The sequence below is a fragment of the Zalophus californianus genome, chromosome X, assembly GCF_009762305.2.
Source record: "Zalophus californianus isolate mZalCal1 chromosome X, mZalCal1.pri.v2, whole genome shotgun sequence".
Taxonomy (NCBI): domain Eukaryota; kingdom Metazoa; phylum Chordata; class Mammalia; order Carnivora; family Otariidae; genus Zalophus; species Zalophus californianus.
The window spans coordinates 38,448,244-38,472,040 of NC_045612.1; the positions used below are offsets into that span (position 1 = coordinate 38,448,244).

A 23,797-nucleotide genomic window follows, 5' to 3' on the forward strand; every position below is an offset into this window, starting at 1 on the left:
CAGAACAGTGTAATAGGACCACGGAGGGAGGCAGCCATTCCCAGGCGGCGTGACCTTGGGCAAGTAGCTTCCCGCGCTGGGCTTCTTTCCCTAGCTGCAAAATGGAAGGCTTGAACTACAGGCATTTGGAAGGGCCTCCAGCATTTTCCTGCTCACTGTTCTGCACCGATCCTGCCACCTATAAATGCAGTGATTAAGACTATAAATGAGCCTTGATAATAAGCTCCCTGGGGAGCAGAAACCATATCGGCTATTCCTTGTGTATCCCACAGTCCCCGATATGATGCGAGGCCCAGAGTAACTGCATAACAAATGGTGAGTGATACCAGTTCGCTGCGCAATACCTGGCATAGCAAAGCTTCTCCCATGCCGGGCAGTGCTCCTCCAGCCTCTCTCCCACCAGACTTTTCAAAGAGGTCAGATTTTCCCATTCCTGGGCTTTTAATAAAAACAAGCATTGCATAAGAAAACAAAGCTCCTTGTGACTTCACGTGACAATGATTAAACACCTAGGTGCCAGGCGCCCTGCTCTATACTAGAAAAGGGGAAAGCCAGGGCCCCGGGGCTGGCGCTCCTCCTACAAGCTGTATGAGTCAGGGCAAGGCAATTAACCCAGCCCACCGTGAGGCCCGGTAAGTGCAGCAGCTATTACCAAGGAACTCCTGAATCTTAGGGCGGCCAGCGATTTCTCCCAGGCAGGCTAGCAACTATGCAACGGGATGAGCACTTTACTAGCTATCACCCACTTCAGTCTTGGAATGCATTGCATCCGGCCATCCACGCTAGCCGTGCCTCACCTGGGCTGCCCGTCAGGATCACTTGAGGAGCTTTTTAAAAAAGGCTGATGCCCAGCCCCCCCCCCCACCAGACAATTATATAAGAATGGGGTGGAGGGAGCAGGCGCTGGAATTTTTCGAACGCTTCCTTAGTGACTATATGGCCTAAGTGACTTCCTTAGTGACTGGATGGACTCCTGGCCTCCCTCCACTTTCTCCGCATCCACTTCTAGCCCCAAACCCAGTGACAGGTCCAGCAGATAGCTGGACTCCGAGGCCTGCAAGGGGCCCCAGAATTCTACCTCCCTCACTCGCCAGACTGTTCTCTGAGCCATAAGAGAACTCAGTCAACGTGGCAACATTTCTGGCAACCAAAACTTAACCGAAAGGAGGCTTTCTTGATCAACCCTCAGTCAGAGAAGGCAATTAGCTTGTCCAGTCCATGCCCCAACCATTCCGTTTACTGGAGGCTTAATTGGCCTGACATCTCATCTTTTTTTTTTTTTTTTGGAAGCTTCTCTACTCCTCTGACACTTAATTTGTCCCTTCTCCACTGCCCTACTCCCTGCCCCATACTGATGCTTCTCACTCCCTCTGCAGCTCAGCGCCCAGTCTCTCCCGGACCCCACTCCCACCTCCACCCCCACCCCCGCCCCATTCTCTCCCTTTCCCTCTTGCCCCATCTCTCTCTCCCTCCCCACCTCCCCCCCCCCATGTGGTGGGGTTTGCATTTTAATTCCTTCTTAATCAGCCTCTGCCCACTCTCCGCCACTTCATCACTATTCTTTTCCCCTCCTTCCTCCCCCTTTCAGCTGAACCTCCTGGCAATGGGGTAGCTGCCACCTTCCAGGGGTCGGTCATCTCTCCGTGCCCCCTGCCTCGCTCGCCCCAGCCCCACAGGCAGCAAGGCTTCTGCGGGCACGGCCTCCCAAACACATGATGTCTTCCACGTTGCCAAATCTTCTCTCGTGAGCTGGCTTCCTTCATCCACTGGACCTCTTCTAGTAAAACAGTTCTCCCAGGCTGCCAGTCATCTCCTTTCTTTCTTTAAAAAGTCTTTTTTTTTTTTTTTATCTTAACTGCACAAGAAATTTGTACTTGCATCGAATCCACACGACACAAATGTATTAAGTAAAAAGTGAGAGTGCCCCCCTTTCCCCAATCACTCAGGAGTAAGCACCATCTGGTGCCCTACCGACTGAGCCAGCCAGATGCCCCTGCAACTTATTTTGGTTTTTGTCTTTAATTTTTAACAATATATCATGTACATCTTTCAAAGTGAACGCAGAGGTTGGGCCTCCCCTTTAAAAGCTGTGCAATACTCCACTGGCCAGTTTTGCTATTCTGCAACGGGTGGGCTGATTCCCAACATTCTCTATTTACCAACACTGATACCATAAATGTCCTTGTATGCAACGCCTCCCACTCCAACATTTCTAGGTGACTATTTAGAAGTGGGTGGGTAGCTGGCCACAGGACCAGCCTGTACTCACCAATTCCAACCGCCCTTTCTCAAGGCCTCCTGGGTCTCCCCCTCGTGGCATCACATGGCACAGGGGACCCGCTCCTGCTGCCTGAAACTCCTTCCACTTCCTGGATGACTCCTTCGCCGAGTCTTCTCTCTGCCCCACAAAGCAGGCAGTCCACGGAATACTTTTCTTCCTTCTCTTCCCTGACTGGCACGACGTTCTCAGTCTTCTATCTCCTCCAGACAGCTTCCTAAATCGACATTTCTAGCCCTAACCACAGCTCAACTGCCTGCTGGCCATTCCAGCCTCGAGGTCTCAAGCCTCGGAAACTGAACAAGTCCCAGAATGAACTCATGACCCTTTTCCTCTAAGCCTCAGTTCCCTCATCTGAAAAACGCAGGGATTTTTTTCCAAATTAGGAGTCTAGTAGGCACTAGATGCTGTGGGGGATACAGCAATTCATAAAAACAGAGGCTTTGCATTCAGGGAACACACACTCTAAGGAGCAGGAAGATACATAAACAATTATGTAATACAAGGCAGAATTAAATGCTAAAATAGACAAAAGCAGCTAAATCTGGGGTGGAGGCTTGAAGAGAGCTTCACAAGAGGCAGTGTTTGGGCTGAGCCTTGAATGATGACTAGCATTTCAACAGGAAGAGAAAAGAGAATATTTCTGGCTGAGGGTATGGCATGAACAGAGTATAAACTCAGAGAGGCACAAATGGAAAAAGAATGTACTAGAGGATAAGGTTGGAGAGAAAGACCATAGGTGACCCTGAATCCTATCATCATAAGGAGTTCAGGCTTTCTCTAAAGAGTTTATCTATTTGCCAGCCCTAGTCTATGTGCCAACTCCAAACGATTGACAGTCGCTGCCTAAAATGCTATGCTAAAAAGGATGTGGGACCTACATGGCGACTCACTGGGAAAGCATGCCTATGAACGACTGGCAAAAGCAGCTCAGGGCACCATAAGGAATATGCATAAGACGTAAGGTAATAGGGAGCTCTCGAAGGCTTTTGAGCAATGGAATGCCATGACCCAGCATGTGCGTTACCTGTATCATTCCGGCAGCAGCGTAAAGGATAAACAGAGCAGGAATCAGTCGGGAGGCTGCCATAGTAAGCCAGATGGTGATGGTGATGGTGATGAACAACCAAATGAATTAGGGCAGAGGAATCAAAGAAGGAAGAGACAGATGGAAGAGATGATAAAAGACAGAACCAAGACCACTCTGACACGGTGACGATGCAAGGGAGGAAGGGGGAGGAATGGAAATGCGCCCCGGTTTTAAGGGAGTTAACCGGGGTCACTAGACGGCCTGCAGTGCCACCAGCTAAGATAGCAGCATTGGGGGAAGAGTGTAATTGCTTTTCATTTCAAGTCCTCAAACCACTTTACTTGAGGTGCATGACTCTCAAGCGCCCTTGAGTACACTGGGAGGGGAAAAGCACAGTACTCGTGGCTTGATGGCCTCGGCATTTTTATAAAATATAAGACTACCGGATCACCAAAGAAATAACCATCAGTTATCTGATCCTAGGGACAATGTGCAAATAAACCTTTGAATGTGCATGCTCTCGAAAGATAATTCCTCCCATTGAGCGAGTGCTTTCGATTCACAGACCTTATTTCCCATGTTTCCCATGCTCACCCTATGAATTAGGAAGGGCAGAAATCATCCCTATCCTACGGTGATAACAGCCATTGCTCGTACTTATGAAGCACCTGCGGCGCACCAGACACTCTTCTAAATACTTTACATGTAGGGGCGCCTGGGTGGCTCAGTCGGTTAAGCGTCTGCCTTCAGCTCAGGTCATGGTCCCGGGGTCCTGGGATGGAGCCCCACATCGGGCTCCCTGCTCGGTGGGGAGTCTGCATCTCCCTCTGCCCCTCCCCCTGGCTCATGCTTTCTCCCTCTCTCTCTCCCTCCCTCTCTCTAATGAATAAATATTTAAATACTTTACATGTAGCCATGCATTTCATTCTCACAAGAACCCCACAAAGTAGATACTGCCCTCCCCATTTTACAGAGAAAAAAAAAACAAACAGTCCCAGAAATGTCGCTGAACCTGCCCAAGGCCTTGACACAGCTGGAAAGCAACAGAGCTGGGATTTGAACCTGGCCAGTCTGGCTCCAGAGCCTGCATTCTTAACTACCACACTCCACGTCTCATAGGAAGACTGAAGCACAGAGAAGTTCCCCTGACTAGCCGCCACTCCTAGGTTCCATCAGCCAGTTAGTGATGAATTCTGTAACGGAGGCCCAGGGCTGGCTTCTATGACTCTTCATTGTTTACCAACCTCTCCCACTGAGCTGACAGATTACTTTGATCTTTTCCCTCTTTGCCCTTTATCACCCCTGCGAGCCAAGGTTTCTGAGTCCTGCTCAAACAACACAAGATTTCTCTTTCTCTACTGCTGGGTGAGAACAAAAGTCCAGCCCCTTTCGTGCTGGACTGGTTAGGGGTGGAAGGAGGCCATGTGTGGCATTAGTGAACGGGGGAGTCCGGGAGACTCGGCTGTGCTTCTCTTCAGCTGTGCTTCTCTTCAGCTGGGTGACTTTGTACAAATCGCTTCACCTCTCTGGATCTCGATTTGCTCATGCAGAACAATGAGGGAGGAGGTGAACCAGATGAGTCCCTGGGGTTTCCTTCGGCTCTGACTTGGCACCCGCTCTGCCATTTTTGGCAAACCTGAGGAAGGATTGCTAGAATACGTTATACGGTATCTTTCGTCAACCAAAGGGGAAAGCGGTTAGAACCGAGGCAAAGGAAGAATTAGATAAAACAAAACTGACCTTTGTAGAAGGCTGTAAATGAGGTACCGTACACTTAGCGGTAGGTACACTTAGCACCTTGCCTGGGGAGGAAACTGTGCTCACAAATGTTACAAGGGTTATTACTGCTATTAACTTTCAGAGAGTGTACAGAGATGATGGAAAATTCTAGTGAGATCTCTCTCCTAAATTTGACTCTTTTTTGCCCACTTGACTCTGGTCCGGAATTTATATAGTGTTTAAAAGGTCTGGGCGGGCGGCAGGGGGTGGGGGAGGGGCAGCTACAGGAGCTGAGGCGCCAACTGTCCTCATAGTGATGGACAGTTGTGACTAGAGAGCAAGAGCCCAAGCCCAAGGGGAAGGTAAAGAGAAAATTTCAGTGTGAGGGGCCAGGGTTAATCCTCAGTTTGCTGAGAACTGTCTGTGGAAGGCGGGGTGGGGGGGGGTGATACAAAAAAAAAAAAAAAAGACAACAACAGGTGCAGACCACAGAGTACTCTACAAATTGTTTTTTCAGGACAGACCCAAAGCGGGGAGTAAGAAACTTGGGAAGACGATCCCAGCCTGGAAACCAGGGACACCACGAGTGTCCATCTGAGCAAACACAGCACCACCGCCTGTGAGGTATGGCTAAACACTCTGCCGCGTCAGGAGCCCCTACATGGCAGGCTTCACATTCTTCTCCAAGAGTCCACTGCAGCCTTAGCCCAAAGGACACCCCTGACCTCCTGTGTCCAAGCCAGCAACCCCACCCCACCCCCCCCAAGAGCCCCACCCGGGGAGGACAGCCCCCGGGGCTGTGGGGTGGGGGAACAATCTGTTCTCTTCCCTCACTGGCCAGAAACCTCTCAGACACAGAAACATGACCTTGGCTTGGTGCTAAGCTTGCAGGGTTCTTCTGAGAGCTGAACTGGAAAGTCCAGCGAGGTGCAGTGAAGGTGAAAGCAGCCCCTCTCCTCGGGGTGCCCCGCTCTTCCTTGTGGGCCCGGGAGCCCAGGAAGGAGGGAGAAATGCCCACTCGACGCTGTAGCCAGCAGCGGCAGCAGCCCAGGGGAGCAAGTGGAAAAACGCTGAAGATAATAAGGCACTTAGGCACATGACCCTCAGCAACATTCCTCCAGGGCTCCGAGAATAAAGGGCACTGACAGGCACACACACACATTCAAGTGCCTGGAACTTAAAAAAGGAAACTCTTAACAAATGCAAGCGGACGAGGAGCAAGTGGGGATACGAAGAAGACCCTTTGTTGCCATCTCCCCTAGGTCCTGGAACGAGTGACCTTCCATTTCTGAGAGCTGCTGTTTCTTCGGATTGCTGTTTGTTTTAGACAGGCCCTCCAAGCCAGCTCCAGCCAGGGAACCAGGATTATTACAGAAAACATGACCTTAGCCTTCCCAATTCTCTCAACTCCAAAGCTAAGAAACTGCCTATTTACCCACAATGCTTGGGAATATGCCCAGAGGCCTCCCAATGGCCTCGAGGTGGGGGGTGTCCAAGGGGGGAGCCACCCCCCACTCCAAGGCTGTGAAGTCATATGACCATGGCCTTGGCCCCGGAAGGCTGCACTCAAAGGCAGCTTAACCCCCAGAGCAAAGGTAGTTCTGAGTTTAGCCGGTCTTGAAAATGTGAGAGGTTAACCATATCCTGGAGTTATCATGATTGTCTACTTTTTTTTTTTCTCCTGTCCATTTGCTGACAGGTAAGGCAAGGCACTGGTCTACTTGAAAACCCACCTTCGTCCCAGGAGCTCTGGGAGCAGCCCTCTCTCCTCTGATAATTACCGAACCCCAGTAACAAGTGGCACTTGAAAAAGTTACACTCCCCTCAATCAAAAGGAATTAATATAAAAGAAAAAGAAAGAAACCCACACACCTGTCTCTGTCCACCCAGCCAAACCACTCCTCCCATACAAGAGGATCAAACACTCACTGGTTTCCTAGGCTACCAATCTCAAGAGAGTTGGCCCCATGAAGTCAGCCTAGTGATGAAGAGCAGCCCAGAGGTCCCTGGAAAGCCAAGCTTCCTACCAGGGAAAGCCATCCTCCAAATTCTTCAGCCAGGACTGGGTGATTGCAAGTACTTTTCAAATTGCCCAGGAAGCTGTCCTTAGGCCTTAGGCAGCCAAGCCACTCTGCCCCAAGGAGATTACACGGGCGCTAACATCATGGCGCCAGTATTTTTGCCCACGACGTGAAACGAAAATGCCAGGAGAGCTTTTCTTAGAGGAGCTTCTTAAAACTGCCTTCCTGTACCTAATCCTTATGGTCTTATCCCCTGTGAGCTTGGGTGCCTGATGTTGGCTGGCAGTTAAGATTTGAACCCGGGCCTTTAGCACCCTAGAGTCTGGGCTCTCACCCAGTACGCCCCAGCTGCCTTGAAACACGTCGTAGTAATACTGTTACTATGAGAAACTTGCTGGCATCTATCGCGGCTCCCAATGAGCCACAGCTTCCCCGAAATGCTGGACGTATTTCAGTAAATCCTCACAACAACCCTAGGAGGTAGGTACTATTATTCCCATTTTACAGATGGGCGAAACTGAGGTTCGCCGCGGGTCAAGTAATACATTACACATCACGTGGTGAAGCGGCTCAAATGCAAACCCGGGAAATATGGTCCAAAGGCTTGAGCTGCTTGGCTGACCTTACATGAGGAAAAGGAGCGTCTCTAGGGCCCTGCTTCCTCAGGCTCCCTGCTGTGCCCCAACTCCAAACGTGCAGGGACCCAGCAAGAATGTGGCAAGGAAAGGCCAATGAGGAAGCCTGTCTAGCCCTTCCGTGTCAATTCGGATTAGATTCAGCTAGGACAAGGGGGTCAAGACTCTTTCCAGAAGCCTCTCCTCACCCCCATCTTCGTCTCCACCCGACTTCTGAAGAAAGGACCTCACATCCAGCAGCCTCGGCTACTGCTCTGCCCAGAACATCTAATAAGTGTTTACCCAGGGCTCCCAGAGCCATAGTTAAGGGCCTTACTGTGCAATCTGGCTCTGTGCCTTATTTAATCAGCACCTGAATGAAATGTCTCTTGGCTAGCAACAGCCAGAGCACAGTCAGTCAGAGTCTTTCTGCAAACACAGCTGGTCGATTGGCAAAGGCGATTCAACACGCAGGCAAAATACACCCTGAGTTTATACCACCACCGATATGTGATAGAGACGGGGAGCCTGAAGGCATCGGGACGGAATTAGAACGGGCTCGCGCTTCCTGCTTTCTCCTCCAGACAATGTTGCTTCTCCCTCTTCCCCCCACCTAAACACCTGCCCACAGGGCAGAGCTGGGACCATATTTGCCCAGCAGGCCAAACCTCTCCAACCTCCTGGCTCCTGCCATCGATTCCCAGCCCTGAGAACCTCCAGGCCCGGGACAAGACTCATCCTACCTTCCTCCCTCTGGCATTTCCTCCAGCAGCTACTGGAAAGGAAGCACGGCCAACAGAGAGATGCCCCCAAACCCTCCCCTTCAGGATCTCAAGCTGGCAACGGGTCCGGGTCCCCTGACATACCATGCACTGACGGATGTGCAAGCCATGCCCTGTTTAGCTGGCAGCCCTTTCCCTGGGAAGGAGCTAAGTAAACAGAGGGGACTGAGGCCCAGAAGAGGAGGAGTCCTCCCCGAGCCTTCAGACTGAACTGCTACATCCAAGCGTCTTGCAAGGAGACTTCCCCTGGGGGGGGGGGGTCAGCCAGTAGGGTGGCAAGACAACCCCCATTCTTGGGGAAGGGGGGGTCAAAAACTGGGCAAGGAACATGGGAAAGGTCACCTGCTTGAAAACACTGGGACGTACCCCGCCAGTTTGAGACCAGGTTAGGGTAATGAGGCCCTTTTGAAAAATCCTCTCTTGAGGTGCGTGGGTGGCTCAGCCAGTTAAGCGTCTGCCTTCGGCTCAGGTCCTGATCCCAGGGTCCTGGGATCGAGTCCCACATCAGGCTCCTTGCTCAGCAGGGAGCCTGCTTCTCCCTCTGCCTCTGCTCCTCCTCCTGCTCGTGCACTCACTCTCTCTTTCTCTCTAATAAATAAATAAAATATTAAAAAAAAAAAGAAAAATCCTCTCCCCCACTCCCGGTTGGGTCTATGAGCCATTCATGCTTCAGTATGAATCTCTTCAATGGAACTGCTTTCTTCTTCATTCCCCTGTGGATATCACCTCCACTGACGGAACGGGCATTTTTGGACTGTACAAGGGATTGTTGTGCAACCTGGATTATTCTGGAAGAGGGCAAGCTTGGATGGGATGGGCTGGGGGAGAGACTTGGAAGCAGGGCAGGAGGAATAGGAAAGAGAAAGGCGGCAGGATAGCATCACATCGCATCGGTTTGGTTCTGCTGTGGACCCTAGTCGGGGTAGCAACCATCCCATGAGCCACTAAAAATTATCTTCTGGTCGCAGGTGGGATACCTGCTAGCTCATTTCCTGTATTCAATGCCTGCTCGCTCTCATCAGTGTTCTTTGTGTCTGTCCTTGACAGTGCAGGCCCTCCTTGGGACAGCACAAAGAACACAGTGCTCCAGCTCATGAGTCCCCAGCTGAGCACCGATGAGCAACTGCAGTTGTCTTATCAATGGCGCAGAAATGACAGAGCAGTTCTGGAGTTTTATTTGGTTTGCCAAGGGAGAAATAAGATGAGATCCGCCTCTGATAATCACCTGCGAATGACTCCCGGTTACAGTCAAAATGCTTTCCTGTCCTTTGCATATATCATTTCCTATGCCTAGAACTCCCTTCCTTCCTGTGACACCCAACAAACACCTACCCATTCATTCCCTCGTGTTTACTGAGCACCTACTATGAGCCAGGCCCTATTAGAGGCTCTAGAATAGAAAACAAGACAAACAAGAGTCCCTGCTCTCACACACCTGTGTCTTCTTCATGAGCCAGCTCAAACGTCACCTCTTCTAGAAGGCCTTCCTTAATTGCAGTAGGCAAAAAAAACAAACACAGAAACAAACAAACAAATCCCAGACCCTCTGTGCTCTGTGTTTTGTTCAAATCTGTTTCTGGTACCGGTACAATTGTTATTTGGTTGCACTCCCTCCTTTTTCATCTAAACTAAGCAACATGAGGGGAAGGAATGTTTCTTAATTATCTTTGAGTCTCCAGCGGCTGGCACAATGTATCACACACAACAGGCATTTGATAAATAGCCGCTGAAGGGTCGCAAGAATGAATAAATTCCCACGAGCGTTTAAAACAAGTGTCCTGGAGCGCCTGGGTGCTCAGTCGGTCGGTTAAGCGACCGACCCTTGATTTCGGCTCAGGTCACAATCTCAGGGTGGTGAGATTGAGCCCCACATCGGGCTCCACGCTGGGCGTGGAGCCTGCTTGGGATTTGAGATTTTCTCTCTGCCCCACCCTCCCCCCTTTAATATAAATAAATAAATAAATAACTAAAACAGGTGTCCTGCAAACAAGAGAGTTAGCAAGCAATAACTATTTGTCAATATCTCCTCCCCTTGGTTCCCAAAGATCTTAGAGACTGCGAGGGAGGGAGGGAATGCAGAAGGACTGGAAGGTGATGGTGGCCTGGCTGAAATACTTCACAGTGACAGAACTTCCAGTCACCAAACAAGCCACTGGAATGCTAAAGCTACCTTAAAATCGACCTCACAATAACTTGGGGCCCTGCACTTTTAATTGCAGCCACATTGTTTAACACCTACATAAACACTGAGGCGCTGCCAAAGGGCTAAATGCCCTGCCCACAGGCCACCCAGATTCACGCCAGTCAGGATGAGCTTCCGAACCAACTTGCCACGCAATACTTTAGCTACGAGATAATGTCTCTCAACGTGGGCTCCAAGGCTCACCGGTATCAGAATTACCAGGGAGCCTGTAATAAATGCAGATTCCCATCCTCGCCCTCCACCTACTCAGACTCGGTGGCGTAGAGAGCCAGGCATGTGCATTATAACAAGTTTCCAAGTGCATCTTTCACAAAGAAAGTTCCAGAATCACTTCTCTCCCCACGCATAGTTCTCTACACGTCCACTCTGCCAGTCGTTGGCAGAAGAAGGGGCACCTAGGATGAGATATTCTCAAGTTAACAAAAGATACGTAAGACCGTGAATGCGTTAACTCGATGAGGGGGAGCCCTTTCACAATACGTGTCTACATCAAATCCTCACGTTGTACGCTTTAAGTACCTTACAACTGTGTCAATAACGCCTCAATAAGGCTGAAAAAAATATGAAAGTACAAAAAAGAAAAAAAAAAGATCTGAAAGAGCAGGAGAAGTTGACAAACCTGGCTCTTCCTCCAGAGGGTATTTCCAAGAGGCGCAGTGACAATGAGCTACCCACAGAAAAATCCAGAAAGAGATGGAAAGTGAATCACTAGCCTAATATTTCTTTAATTTATAGGATATTAAGGAAAGAAAAGAAGAAAGTAGGCTCATCCAGATGTCTGCCAAGGGATTAAGACCAAGATCCAACAGCATAATTTCCTCACTAGGATGAAAGCGAGCAGATACTTTGGGCAGAGAGCAGGCTGTAGCTCTCATGACTGGCTCTTTGTGATGGAAATTCGACAAAAAAGTTGTGTGTGCTGGAGCCGAAACCACCTCTCTCCTCTGGCTATTTCAAAAAAACAGACAGGAGATTCTCCTAACAGGCACAAGAGACACAGGAGTCCTGCCCGTCAGACCTCAAGGGAACATAGACAGGACCACTGGAGGGAAACAAAACAGAACCAAAAAAAAAAAAGGGAAGGAAAAACGATAGCTCTGTCAGTCGGTCAGTCAGCATTATCCAGGTACACATTAAACAACTAATGTACACGTCCAGTATTGTATTAAACTCTGCAGGGAGTTACAAATGGGGAAAAAAAAAAAAAACACAAAACTACTCCTTTCCACTAAAGAAAAATGTGTTTGCACTAACAGTGGAGACCGAACAAACATGCAAAAACAAGCCAAACATAAAATTACCTCAGAGTATACAGAGGCATATGTCAACTAGCCAAATAGTCTGAGGAATGTTCGGAGGGTTGAGAAAGGAAGACAAAAGGTGTTACCAGAATGACTGGAATAACTGGACTCGGGTCCCGGTCATCTGGAAAGAAAATCTTCACGAGGATCTACAGCGGGGAGGAACATACACGCACGACAAATCCGATGACACCGATGATGAAGTTGGCACATCTACGGCAAAGGCGCAAAAACCCAGGGAGCCTGGGGATCACCCCATGGGTAGGAGCCAGCGACGCACTGGTACTTGAAAGCAGGAACCGTGCTGGGTTGTATTAGCAGGTGCTGGGTATGGACTGGTAGGAGGCGCAGCGTCCAGTTTCAGAGGCTGTATGTTAAAAGGGTATGCAGGGGCGGGCCGGGAGCCAGAGGAAAGCAACAGAAATGCTTAGAGGAATGAATTCCAAAAGCTATCAAGAAAGGCGCAAAGGAGTTGAGGTTTGTCAGTTTCTGAGTTTGAGGTAAAAAGAAAAGAAAAATATATATATATATATTGGTCATCTGATCAGCTCTGCCCAGCTTCTCTGTTTAAGTGATCACATAGTTACTCAGAGGATTTTAAAATGCTCTCCCCTTCCACACGGCCGGTTTCACCAAGAAGACGGAGACAGGAAAAGATGAGATAATTTGCTCAGGTTCCCATAGCAAGCCATGAGCAAAACTGGCATCATAAGGTTCAACCCCAGGGCCGTCTGTGGGGTGTTTAACCCACCAATCCATGCCACTTCTCTTTATAATGGACGCCCCCAAAAGACTGTAACAATGGAAGATGGAAAAATTCTCTGCAGATTTCCTTGGGAGAGAAATAAAACAAACTAAAAAGGAATGTCATGCCTCACTGCTGAGGCCCATATAAACATCATCCTCTTGTGTCCCCCTAGACTGATGACACAGGACATGGTCCATCTGATAAGCTATCAGCAGATGGCAGGATCCCTCATTGTACCCATTTACCCACCGATGTCAATTCCAAGCAGGAGCCGTTATCAGTGCTCCAGACAACAGACGGGGATGAGGAGGTGTGGCTGGTCTCAAGTCAAGGAGTTGGGCGGGGCGGGGGAGGGCAGGTTCACAAAAGGCCTAGTTCTCAAATCCATCAGGTCCTTCTCTAGAACAAATCCATCATGGGGCGAACGGAACACACCACTGTTTATTCAGGTCGTTCCAAAAGGTGTCACAAAAAGCTCAGGACCGTTTTGAATATGTGCCATTCTTCCACTTTCAGCAAGGAAGGAGGAAGTAGGAAAACCAAACAGTGAAGCCAAAGCACGCCAGCCACATTAGGTGGAAATTAGGCTTTGAATAGAGTGTAAAGGAGGTAGGGCGCTGACGGCAAAGGCAACTCTAAAAAAATAAATAAATAAATAAGGATGGGGCTCACTCAGAATTACTGGCTGAAAACCAGTGGCTTGGGGCTCAGGGGTCTATGGCATCGACTGTTAATTTGGCAAATATCCAGCTTGTTTCCAGCCTGCCTCATGTTGTGCCCCACTAAGTTTGGTGCCCAATCAGGAGACGTCAACACAGACACATTCAGAGCCAATGGGAATTGGACAATTCGAAAAGACATCCAAAATGGGATCTTTCTGTTCCATTCCTAGGACAGAGACAAGGTGGCAGGATGCAAGGGTGATAAAGGGCCACTTAGCTGAAGAACACCAGTCTTTGCAGATACAACCAGTCAAAGTTCTAGCTTTTTAACCCTCCTGCTGAGAAGTTGTAGACTTGGGGACTTAAGTGGCTATGAGAATCGCTTTCTGCTAAGGCCTTGATTCCCACAGTGGCAGCTGTGTTAAAGCCACCTCTGCCATGAAGTTGCTGGGTGATTTCTGGCAAATAGCATAATCGCTGCATAAATTCATTCCCTGTCACTCCTACCTGACAAAATAATACGCACGAAGGAAGGAAGTAGCCAGGCTTGAAGAAATACTTATTGGTGTAATTGGGAAACACCCCTGATGTTCACCAAGGGGCTTAACAACGGTGTGTGATTCTTGCTTGGCCCTTGCTGACCCTGAGAACCCTCCCACGTCTCTGGCTCAAGCTGAGATGGGAGACACTGGCACTTGGATCACACAAACCGCTATCACCCACAGTCCCGGGGCCTTCAAGAAAGCAGATGAGACCAAAAAGAAACTGGGCAGCAGGAATATTAATCAAGACCAGAACTCAGCCACAAAAACGGCCCTTCCTTATGCTTCTAAAGCTGGCAGTCACCCAAGAGCAGCATGGCTATGATGAGGGGCCTTGGGAATAAATATTTTACAGACTGAAAAATGGGAGATGGGGAGAGTAACCAATTTCCCTCCAACTCTTCCACTTCCTGGCCTAAAGCAATGCTGTCCTTGTTATAAACTTACGTGGACTCAGAGGAACAAGGCCTTTCTATGAAGCCCAAATTGAGTCACCCTGTGGAGAGAAACACATCAGAAATGTTTCTGCTAAGCTGTCCCTTTCATTTCAGCCAATGTGTCCCTTGCCTTTTCAGGACCTCTGAACTCCACAGAATGTCCTGCCATCGTGCAGCCTAATTCAGCAAGTTCACTTGCCAAAGCGTTTGTCTGTACTCAACATCGCCCCTTTGGAATATACACAGCCGCAGGAAACATTTTAACGTCTCTTTTTCCAGGCCCCGGCTAACCTATCATGACCCTAAACAAGATCATGTCCATGAAAGTGCCTTATAAACAGTAAAGTGCCAGATAAGTGTAAGGTATTATTAACCAGACTTGCTATCTTTAGTCCTTGCTGCAGTCAAGTCGGAAAACTGTTTCCAACCATCTGTTGTTAATTTTTCTTTAAGGACTCACAGCAACTTTTTTAAAAATCCATACTTCCCTGCTCCCCAGGAAGAGCCACAGGCAGGGTATGGGATGTGGGACTGACCAAAGGCCGGGGCCGCAGCAGGCCTGAGGTGACTATTTAAATGACACAAAGCAGTGACAGGGGTAAAGAGCAAAGGAGAATAACCCTGGTCAGGCTCAAGAATTCCTCAGCATGACTCTGTTCTCTGCCTCGGCCCTAGGGCTTCAGAGTTTAAGGAATGCACAGGACAAAAGAAAAAACACAGGTGACAGGAATCAGTCCCTAGACAGCCCCCTCACCTCCCGACCAAGCATCCATCCCTCTGCAGCCGCCAGCCCCAAGTGCCCTCATCATCTACACGTGTGCCCAAGGGTGGCCTGGTCAGGCTGACTTTACTGGGGAGATACAGGAAGCAGAAGATGAACAAGGCCACCTGACCTCAGCAAAGAAGAAACGAGTTTCCCTTTTTCCACACGAGGAGGCCAAAAGCATTTCCAGAATGGCTCTCTGTTGCATCCCTGGCCACTACTTAAGGAGAAAAGAATCAGAGAACGCTGACTGCCCAGAGCTGGGAATGCAGCTCTGTGGCATTTTGCAGATGGGCAAACTGAGGTCCAGCAAGTGTCTTTTTCCTCAAAGTCACACAACTAATTAATGCCAGAACCACATCTCCAGAGGCTTCTGAAAGCTTCTAAAAACCTTTCCACTGAAAACCCTGGTGCTGCCAGGTTTGATGTCATCACACCAGCAGCAGCCCCAGTCAGGCTGAATTTAGTCCTTTGTTGACCTTCTAGATACGTGGCTGCCAGAGGCCTCAAGACCCCTTTGTGGAAGAGGCACCCTCTGACCCTCACCACCTGCCATCCAAAAAAAGCACTCCTGTCCCAAGAGCCTCACATAGCAGCGGCTGAGATGCGTTGTTTCCTCTCATTAACAAAAAGCCCATTCATAAAAAAGAAAGAAAGGACTGGCTCAAATTTACCCAGAAGGTCTAGCTGGGAGAGCCCTGGGCTTCTTGTGAATGGCATCACATCCCAAGAAGCCCTCTCTTAAAAAAAGAAAAAAATGCTGCCCTCCAGCCCTGCTCAGTGCTGCCAGCCACCCGACCAATAACACCCTCTTTATTCCACAGCTATCCACACCTCCCTGCCACGCCTGTAAAGACGGGAAGGGGCTCAAGGCCACTGACCACATTTTACAGATTGGGAAACTGAGGCCAAGAACCTGCAATCAAAGGAGTGCCTAGAACACAGACAGAGCAAGTAGGCAGCGCCATGCTGATCAGCCTCGGCTTCTCCCCTGAGACAGCCCTGTCATTCCACTGACAGCCTACAACCCCAAAGAGGGTGGGTTAGCTTTCCAACCCAGACGCTAATTCATCTTTGGGCTGCAGGCAAGCGACCTCCCGCCCCTGGGCCCCACCAGGCCTGTAAAACCAAGATAATAATCTCAACCTCCTGCCCCACACAGGACTGTCACAAGTCTCCTGAGAATAACCTTCTACAAATATAAAAGCAATAAAGATGCTAATGACAGGTTTCCAAACTGTCCCTGAATAAAACACACCAGGTTTCTCACAGCCTGAAATCTAAAAAAGATTTTTTTTTTCCCTTTTCTCCTCTTCCTCCTCCTCCATGATTTTATAGTTTTAGAACATCGCTCCACACAGGCTGAGTACAGAAAGACAGTCTCACTCTTGGTCCTCACCCAGATTATTTTTATGTATCTGGCAACTTTCCTTTTCAGTCCCATTTGTTTTTCTTAGCACCGCTAATGGGAGGTAAAGAAATCAGCTCTCTGAGCACCCCAGACCATGACCACAGGGAACAGAGTAAGAGCAAGAAGATGGAGAGGTCTGCAAAAAATAAACAACCCTCTCACCATGGATAGAGATGACCAGCCCAAAGTTCACGAGTCAGCCTGTTTCAGAGCGCACTTAGTAGGAGCTTGGTGCTGCTCCAACACCTGAGTTCAAAGGCAGACCTTGCTCAAGCATAAAAGTCCCAAATGAAAGAGTCATTAAGGGAAACCCATAAAAGTATTTCCCCAAAGTAGCACAGTGGGGACAAGGAACCTTATGTGACCACCTCCAGGAAAGAGTGTCATCAGGCCTCTGGGAAATTAACTGCAGCAGAGGGGATGGGGGCAGGCCGTGGACCCCCCCATGTGACTCAGAACGGGCACCCGGCTGGGGCTGCACTTCCGGCTTGTGAAAGGCCAGGGCAGGGCTGGGGGTGGGGGAGGGACAGCCCACCAGAGTGCCAGTGGGTTCCTAGGAACATAGTGACAGAGCCCTTGGAAAATCATTTTTAAGGGTCCCACTTCCCGCCGGATGAAGTGCCCTACACTTCCGAGTGTCCTGAGCACACAAAATGACTCTTATCACTAAGGCTGCCAGGGAAAAAGTCAACAGACTCACATGCATCATGGTGACCAGGTGACAGGGGTTGAGCAGGTAGATGACGGTCTTGGTGGCGAACTTAAAGCCCACCTCCACCCCGAAGGTCAGGCACAGGGCTACTAAGAGCAGATTCTTGCTCAGGCTCTCCTTGCCTTCCTCTGGCCGCAGGGTCACCTTATCTGGCTGGCAGCCACGGCCACCCCTACCGTCCTCCTTCGTCTGCCTCAGGATGTGCCGCAGGGCCACCAGGATCTCCAACAGGGCCAGGGTCAGGACCACCACACTTTCCAGCAGCCGCTGCTGCCAAGGGAGGAAGGCAGCACAGTCGGGGCCCCCATTGCCTGCAAAGCTGGGGTCCACGCCCCCATAGAGCCAGTCCAGGAGACTTTGGTAGCTATACCGGGACATGATGCCAAGTGGTTCCCCTCGACCACCGTGCAGGAAGCGAGAGCGAGATGGAACACAAGCCCCGAGGGTTGCCTGGGTGCTGGGACGTGTACGGAGGGCACACCCCCGCACCCGCACCCCCCTCCTCCGGACACCGGGGCACCTAGAGCAGGGGGGAAGGAAGCTACACGCGAGGCCCGGGGTCAAGTGCTGGCTCTAACTTGTCCCCACGGCTGTCTGGGGAGCCCCCCGCGCTTCTCCAGTGGCCACCAACGAGGCAGGGTTGAAAGGAGCCGTTGGCCAATCTAAAAGGAAGGAGAGGAAGAAAAAAAAAAAAAGGTCTCAAAGAGGCAATTGCATCGGGAATTACGAAGCGGGGCGGGCTAACTAGCGAGGGCAGAAAAGGGGAACAGGGGCAGTGGCGAAGCAGGCAGGGGTCAGGGGAAGCCGGAGGCCGGGAGGGTCAGGGCGAGGGCCGAGGGGACCCGGCAGTGCCGCGGGAGCCAATCGGGGAGCGGCGGGGGTGAGAGCGAGGGGACACGCGGAGGCCAGGAGAGGAGCTAGCGGGGCCGGGCAGGCGGGGAGGGCGACGGGGATGGCAGGGACGCCGGACTCCTCGTCTCACGCACTCGCCACAGGGGGATCTCTTACTCCTGCAACCGCGTGGCCGTCTCTGCCCCCAGCTAGCAACTTCGCCGCCGACGGGCCTCTCCGGCCAATTTAGCGCGGTCCCGGGCCGGCCGCCCGCCCCCGGGTCCACCCCCGAGTCCCCAGCTCCACCCCCGGCCCCAGACGCCCGCCCCCGGGCAGCACCTCCCCCCCCCGCCCCGCCCGCGGCCAGCCCGGGACCTGCCCCCCTGGCGCAGGCGGAGGCGGGAGGAAGCCGCGGGGAGTGGAGGTGGGGGGGGCGGGAGGCCGGGCCAGCCGGGGGCTGGGCTTCGGCCGGCCCCCTCCCTCCGCCCCGGCGCCGCATCTGCCCGCGCCTCCCGCCCGGCCCGGGAACCGGCCGCCGCGCCCCTCGGGGCTCCACTCACCCGCAGCTCGGCCCGCGGCCCGGGGTCGGCGGCCGCTCGGCTCCCGCGCTCCGTGCGCTCCCCGCGCCCCGGCGCTCGGCTCCCCCGGCGGCCGCAGCTGCCGCCGCCGCCACCGCGCGCGGCTCCTCCTCCCCGTCTTCCTCCCCCTGCAGCGGCCGCGCTCGCTTCCTCCTTCTTCCCCTCCCTCTCTCCTCCCCCTCGCCGCCGCCACCTCCCACCCCCCCCCACCCCCGGCGTCCCGCGCAGCCTCGCGGCCCCCCCCTCCCCGCTCCAAGCCCTCGGGCCGCGACTGCCCCGCCTCGCCGCCTCCCCGCCGCGACCTCCCGCGCTCCCCCTCCCCACCGCTCCCACCGTTCACACCTCCCACCCTCCCTCCCGGCCGTCCCTCCGCCCGGCCTCCCTCCTCCTCCCTCCTCCGGCCTCAGTCCCCGCCTCCTTCCCCTCCTCCCCGGCCTGCCTCGCGTTGGGCGCTCCTCGACCCAGCACGCGTGCACCTCCACCTTCCTTCGCCGCCGTCTACGCAGTTCGCCCCCTCCGTGAAGCCTTCCTGGCCGCCTCCAGCTCCCGCGACGCGGTTCGCCTGGGCGCGTCTTCGTCCACGGAGCACATAGTAGGCGCTCAGCGGGCCATCACCAAGCTCGTGGGGGAATGAATCAGCCTGTCTAGCGCCGAGCTGCTGTGCCGGCTTTGCTTCACGGGGCGTTTGCTGGGCATGACCTTCTCCTCGGCGCGTCTCCGCCTTTCCGCCCTGAAACTAGACTCCTGCGGGACCAGGATGTCCCCTTCCCTTCCCTTTCGTAGCCACGGTCCCACTCCCCCACTTCAGCGCCAGGGGATGGAGGCCCCTTTGCCTCCTGCTCTGCTCCAGTTATTTTTCTCTTTACTCAGGCCGCAGGCGCTCCCTCTCCCGGCCCTCCTTCTCCCTTTTTTTCCTGCCTTGCCCTCCGTGGTAGACTTACTGCAGGAAAAGAAGCTTCCCCTGACCTCCTTCCCTCCCCTCTCCCTGCAAGGGAGCTGCTGCTTCCCAACCCACGCGGGGCTGAGTGTCCTGCCCCTGGAGGCCAGCCAGGACAGTGGGGGGGTGTTGCAGGGGCCCAGGAATCGGATAAGAGCCTCTGATTGGAGCAAGGTTCCCTCTTCCTTGCTGTTTCCTACCCTCAGACTGTAGTCTGCTCTTCTTGGGACAAGAAAGCAGGAAAAGGACCTCAGCATCTACCTCATGTTGGTTTAATATTTATTGAAGACTCACAGTGAGTTAGGAGAATATCCAGAAAAACACAGTTAGGCACTTTGCCTAGGAAACACTTTCGGGTGTTGGCTGCAAGCCAGACTCAAAACATAAAATACAATCTACTGTATTATCAGGCCATTGTCCTCCCATCCTTTCCAAGTCTGGTTTTCCCGACAAAAAGAGCTTCAGAGCCAGGTAGCTTTATCTAATTCCAAGCTTTGTATGGTCTCTACCATAGGCCTGATGCTCTTCAAGTGCTAATTAATAAAGAACAAACAGCAACAAACAGGAATTGATTCTAGAGCTCACTCATTTATTCTCCTTAGGTGTTTTGTTAAATCCTCTGCAACATAACCAAGGAACATTAAGGATCAGGTTGCGTCGCTCTTGGCAGAGACTGCGCAGCATCAGGAGACCTCATGGTTCCTATCTCCAAGGAAGTGAGAATGAGGTTATAGAATTCAGTAAATGGCTTCATTAATCCCTCCGGTTTTCATGCTGAACCTTGGTTGGCAATTTGGCCTAGAGGGCCCTGTGTTTGCAAAATGATCCTCTTTAATGACTGTAGCCAGGCCAACTTCCACACCTGAGTCCCAAATTCCTCTTTTTCACAGATAGGAGAGTCCAGTGGTTCTAGGACCCGGGCTGTAATTCCCTTTACTGGCTGTGTCACCTTGGGCAACTTAATGCAACCTCTCTGTGTCTCAGTTTCCATTAACTGAGGGTTATTGGTTATTCTCCAATTCCTAGGATGATGCACTTGTAAATGAGTTGAATTACGTGGAACCCTCTGCAGTATCGGGTGCAGAGAAAGTGCTCAATGAACCCTACCCATTATGGATACCCAGTTCTGCATCTGGGTGTACTGGAGCACAAGCAGGCCTACACCCTGGAGTTTAGTGCCCTCCCCCACATCTGCATAAACAATCCTACCCATCCTTCAGATCCCACGTGACATTGCTGTCTCCCCCAACCCCCAGCCCCAGCTCCCAGAGCTTTCTCCCTCCTCGGAACTTCTATAGCAGTTACTGCCTGCACTACTCATTTTATCCTGAATCACATACTGCCTCCCATTGTTCTCTCATTGTTAGTCCTGTCTCCCACACTCGGATATTTGACAGCAGGGGATGGGTCTTAATCTTTTCTAATCACCTCCCCCCACAGCACCCAGCGGCCTGGCAAATACAGGAGGCACGAGACAGACACTAGGAGATTTTTGTCCCCCTGGGTAAAAGGCAAGCCATAATTGAACCAAAATGGTGGGTCAAATTTTAGAAACTCGAAAAGACTCAGACAAAGGTCCCGATCGTTTCCTTGCTGGGACACAGGCCAGAGCCTTCTTGTCTCCAGTCACAAGAGCAAATGAACTTTACCTTTTAAGTGGAGCCTTGCGGGGCATGGTGAAATGGCAACCTGGAATCCAGGCTCCCTTCAGGGAGATCATGGGGGAAAATCAGCTCTCCTGGCTTCAGGGTACTGAAGGTGGCAGTGGACCTTCATGGTGGTAAAGGGAAGCAGAACTTGTCACCCCACCCCTTTGGCATAAGGAGTAGTTTAGGCTGATTATATTTTAAAAACAGCAGACACCAGAAAAGCTCTGAAAACTGAGAAGTTACCCTTTTGTAAGAGACATTTACAAGAGGAATCTCTTTTTGCCTTGGGTCCTTGACCTGCTGCCTTGACTTGCTGTCCTCATATTTGGCAGAAAGGGGCAAATCCCACCCTCTGCCTATTTCACAAGAATGTGACTGGGACAAAGAAGATTACACACATGAGGCTCTTTGTAATCTTGCTGATACAGAATCCAAAAGATGATTATCGTCCTTAAATCTTAAGTAATGGAAAAGTCATGCTTTCACAAGGGAAGACGCTTAGGACACATGTCACGTCCCTACTAAGAAATAAAAACTTCAGTGACAGCACACCCTCCCCCCCCCAAAAAAATGGTCTTTGGTTTGAGGTAGACTAACTTTGACCAGAAACCGACATTATTAAAACTTTTATTTATAATCTAGAGAGCCTGAGCCAAGTCGAAGAAAAAGTTCAAGACGAAAATTTGGTCCTCAAGCTTCCAAATGTAAACCTGTCCTTAATTCCATTCATTGACCATCAGTGGAAAAAATGTTTTCTTGGCTTGTGGTCCCTAAGGTACCACTCTGTCATCAGAAATTTAATTTGGCATTATTTGGCTATTTAAGTCATGAAGCAGTCAGGCGGTTGTCTTTTGTCCAGGGGTTCCAAGAAAGGTCTGTGGTTAAATGTCACGAGCTCAGGCAGAGCCAAAAGCTTGCTGTGGCATACTGGGCAAAGGAGGGCACTCTTCAGGACTTGGGCTGCTTCCTCCACCCTTGACACAGCCTCCGCAAGCCTGGCTGGGCAGTCCGGTATTATAGTTGAAAGCACAGGGGACTGGCAGCCAGGACACCTGGGTTGGATTTGACTAGCTTGGGCCAGTAACTCCCTTTCTTTGGGTCTTGGCTCTCTCTTTGGAATCTGAAAGGATTTCAGTCACTCCGTCTAAATTCCCTTCTGGCTTCAATATTCCCTGAAAATAATGGGGGCATGTTAGTGTGGGAGAACTGGCCTTACAGATTCGGGCAGCAATTTGGAATCCCTCATACCCCTTTTCTTGTCTATACCATGATGAGATAATGAAGGAATTGCTTCATTGAATATAGACATACATTCATTCATTACCAGCTAAGTTAGTGCATGGAAATGGCAGACCCAGCATCTTCCTGAGGGAGGCTCATTTCTCCTGGCTGTTTTTTCCTCATATCCTTTGTTACTGTTTTTTTTTTTTTTTAAATAAATATGTATTAAGAGACGCTCTGTGCCAGGTAAGATGTGCGAACAGGTATTTTATAGCTAAGATTTCACAGAAAACATCATTTGAGCATTAGAATGCATAAAGGCACATCACTTTTTTTGGCAGAAGTTGAGTGTTGCAAGAAATATTTTAAGACCCGATGTCAAAATTAATATGAAAGTATCAACTTTGTTTTATGTGTCAATATTTGAATAACAAAGTAAATGAACAAACTGGCCCTGAAATCAGATAGACATGGACTCAATTCCTTGCCAACAATGAGCTTTTGCATCCCCAGGCAAGTGACTTAACCTCTCAGAACCTTTTTTTCCCTCCTATGTGATATGTTATTTGCAGTATTTACCTTGCAGGGTGGTGGTGAGGATCAATGTGGTAATATATATGGAAAGTAGCTAGCACCCTGCCTGGCAAGTAAGGGACTCCATAACTGCTTTAGGGATTTTTTCCCCCTTTTCAATTTCAAAAAATGCATGCTTTAATCCTCAAGCAGAAATCAAATCTACCCTGAGTGGGTCAAGTGGACCAATTTTCTGTTGAATGCCCTTTCGCTGCTGTAGCCTCAGGTAGAACTGACATCCTGTCCTGCCACAACATAGCAGTGGTGTTATTAGGAACCTCACACTTTTCCTGCAGGGGAAGAAGAAAAGAAAAGAAAGAAAGAAAGAGGAAGGAAGAAAGAAAAGAGGGAGGGAGGGAGGGAGGGAGGAAGGAAGGAAAGAAGAAAGAAAAAGAAAGAAAGAAAGAAAGAAAGAAAGAAAGAAAGAAAGAAAGAAAGAAAGAAAGAAAGAAAGAAAGAAGGGAGGAAGGAAGGAAGGAAGAAAGAAAGAAAAGAAAGAAAGAAAGAAAGAAAGAAAGAAAGAAAGAAAGAAAGAAAGAAAGAAAGAAAGAAAGAAGAAAGAAAGAGAAAGAAAGAAAGAAAGAAAGAAAAAGAAAACCAAGCATCTGGTACATGTGCAATTGATTTTGAGATGTGGGCAAGCTGGCGGTTTGTAGTTGCTCTTTTCCTGAATCGCAACGCTGTCGGAAATCAATATGCTGAAAGCAGTTTTGGAAAGCTTGCTTGGGAACCCTGGAGGATTCTGAGAGCTGTAACTGCATCCATTCTAGCTCAAGGCAAGTCCT

General features: G+C 50.6%; 1 protein-coding gene across 9 annotated transcripts in view; it reads right to left on the reverse strand.

Annotated features, from left to right (window-relative positions):
* TMEM164 (transmembrane protein 164) overlaps window positions 1-18,780 on the reverse strand; it is a 161,527-nt gene extending 142,747 nt beyond the window's left edge. For 3 of the 9 annotated variants that reach the window (XM_027607736.2, XM_027607735.2, XM_027607734.2), the window contains exons 1-2: window positions 18,210-18,329; window positions 17,212-17,885 (exon numbers count right to left, since the gene is read on the reverse strand). In XM_027607736.2, coding sequence (XP_027463537.1) covers window positions 17,212-17,601 — 390 coding nt within the window. In that variant the 5' untranslated portion in view covers window positions 17,602-17,885; window positions 18,210-18,329. Of the gene's footprint in view, window positions 1-2,269; window positions 4,102-12,034; window positions 12,081-16,673; window positions 17,068-17,211; window positions 17,886-18,209; window positions 18,330-18,614 lie in introns of those variants that run through there. The other 6 variants (XM_027607738.2, XM_027607744.2, XM_027607740.2 and 3 more) reach the window with 6 other exon arrangements.
* Between the last annotated feature and the right edge of the window lie 5,017 nt (window positions 18,781-23,797).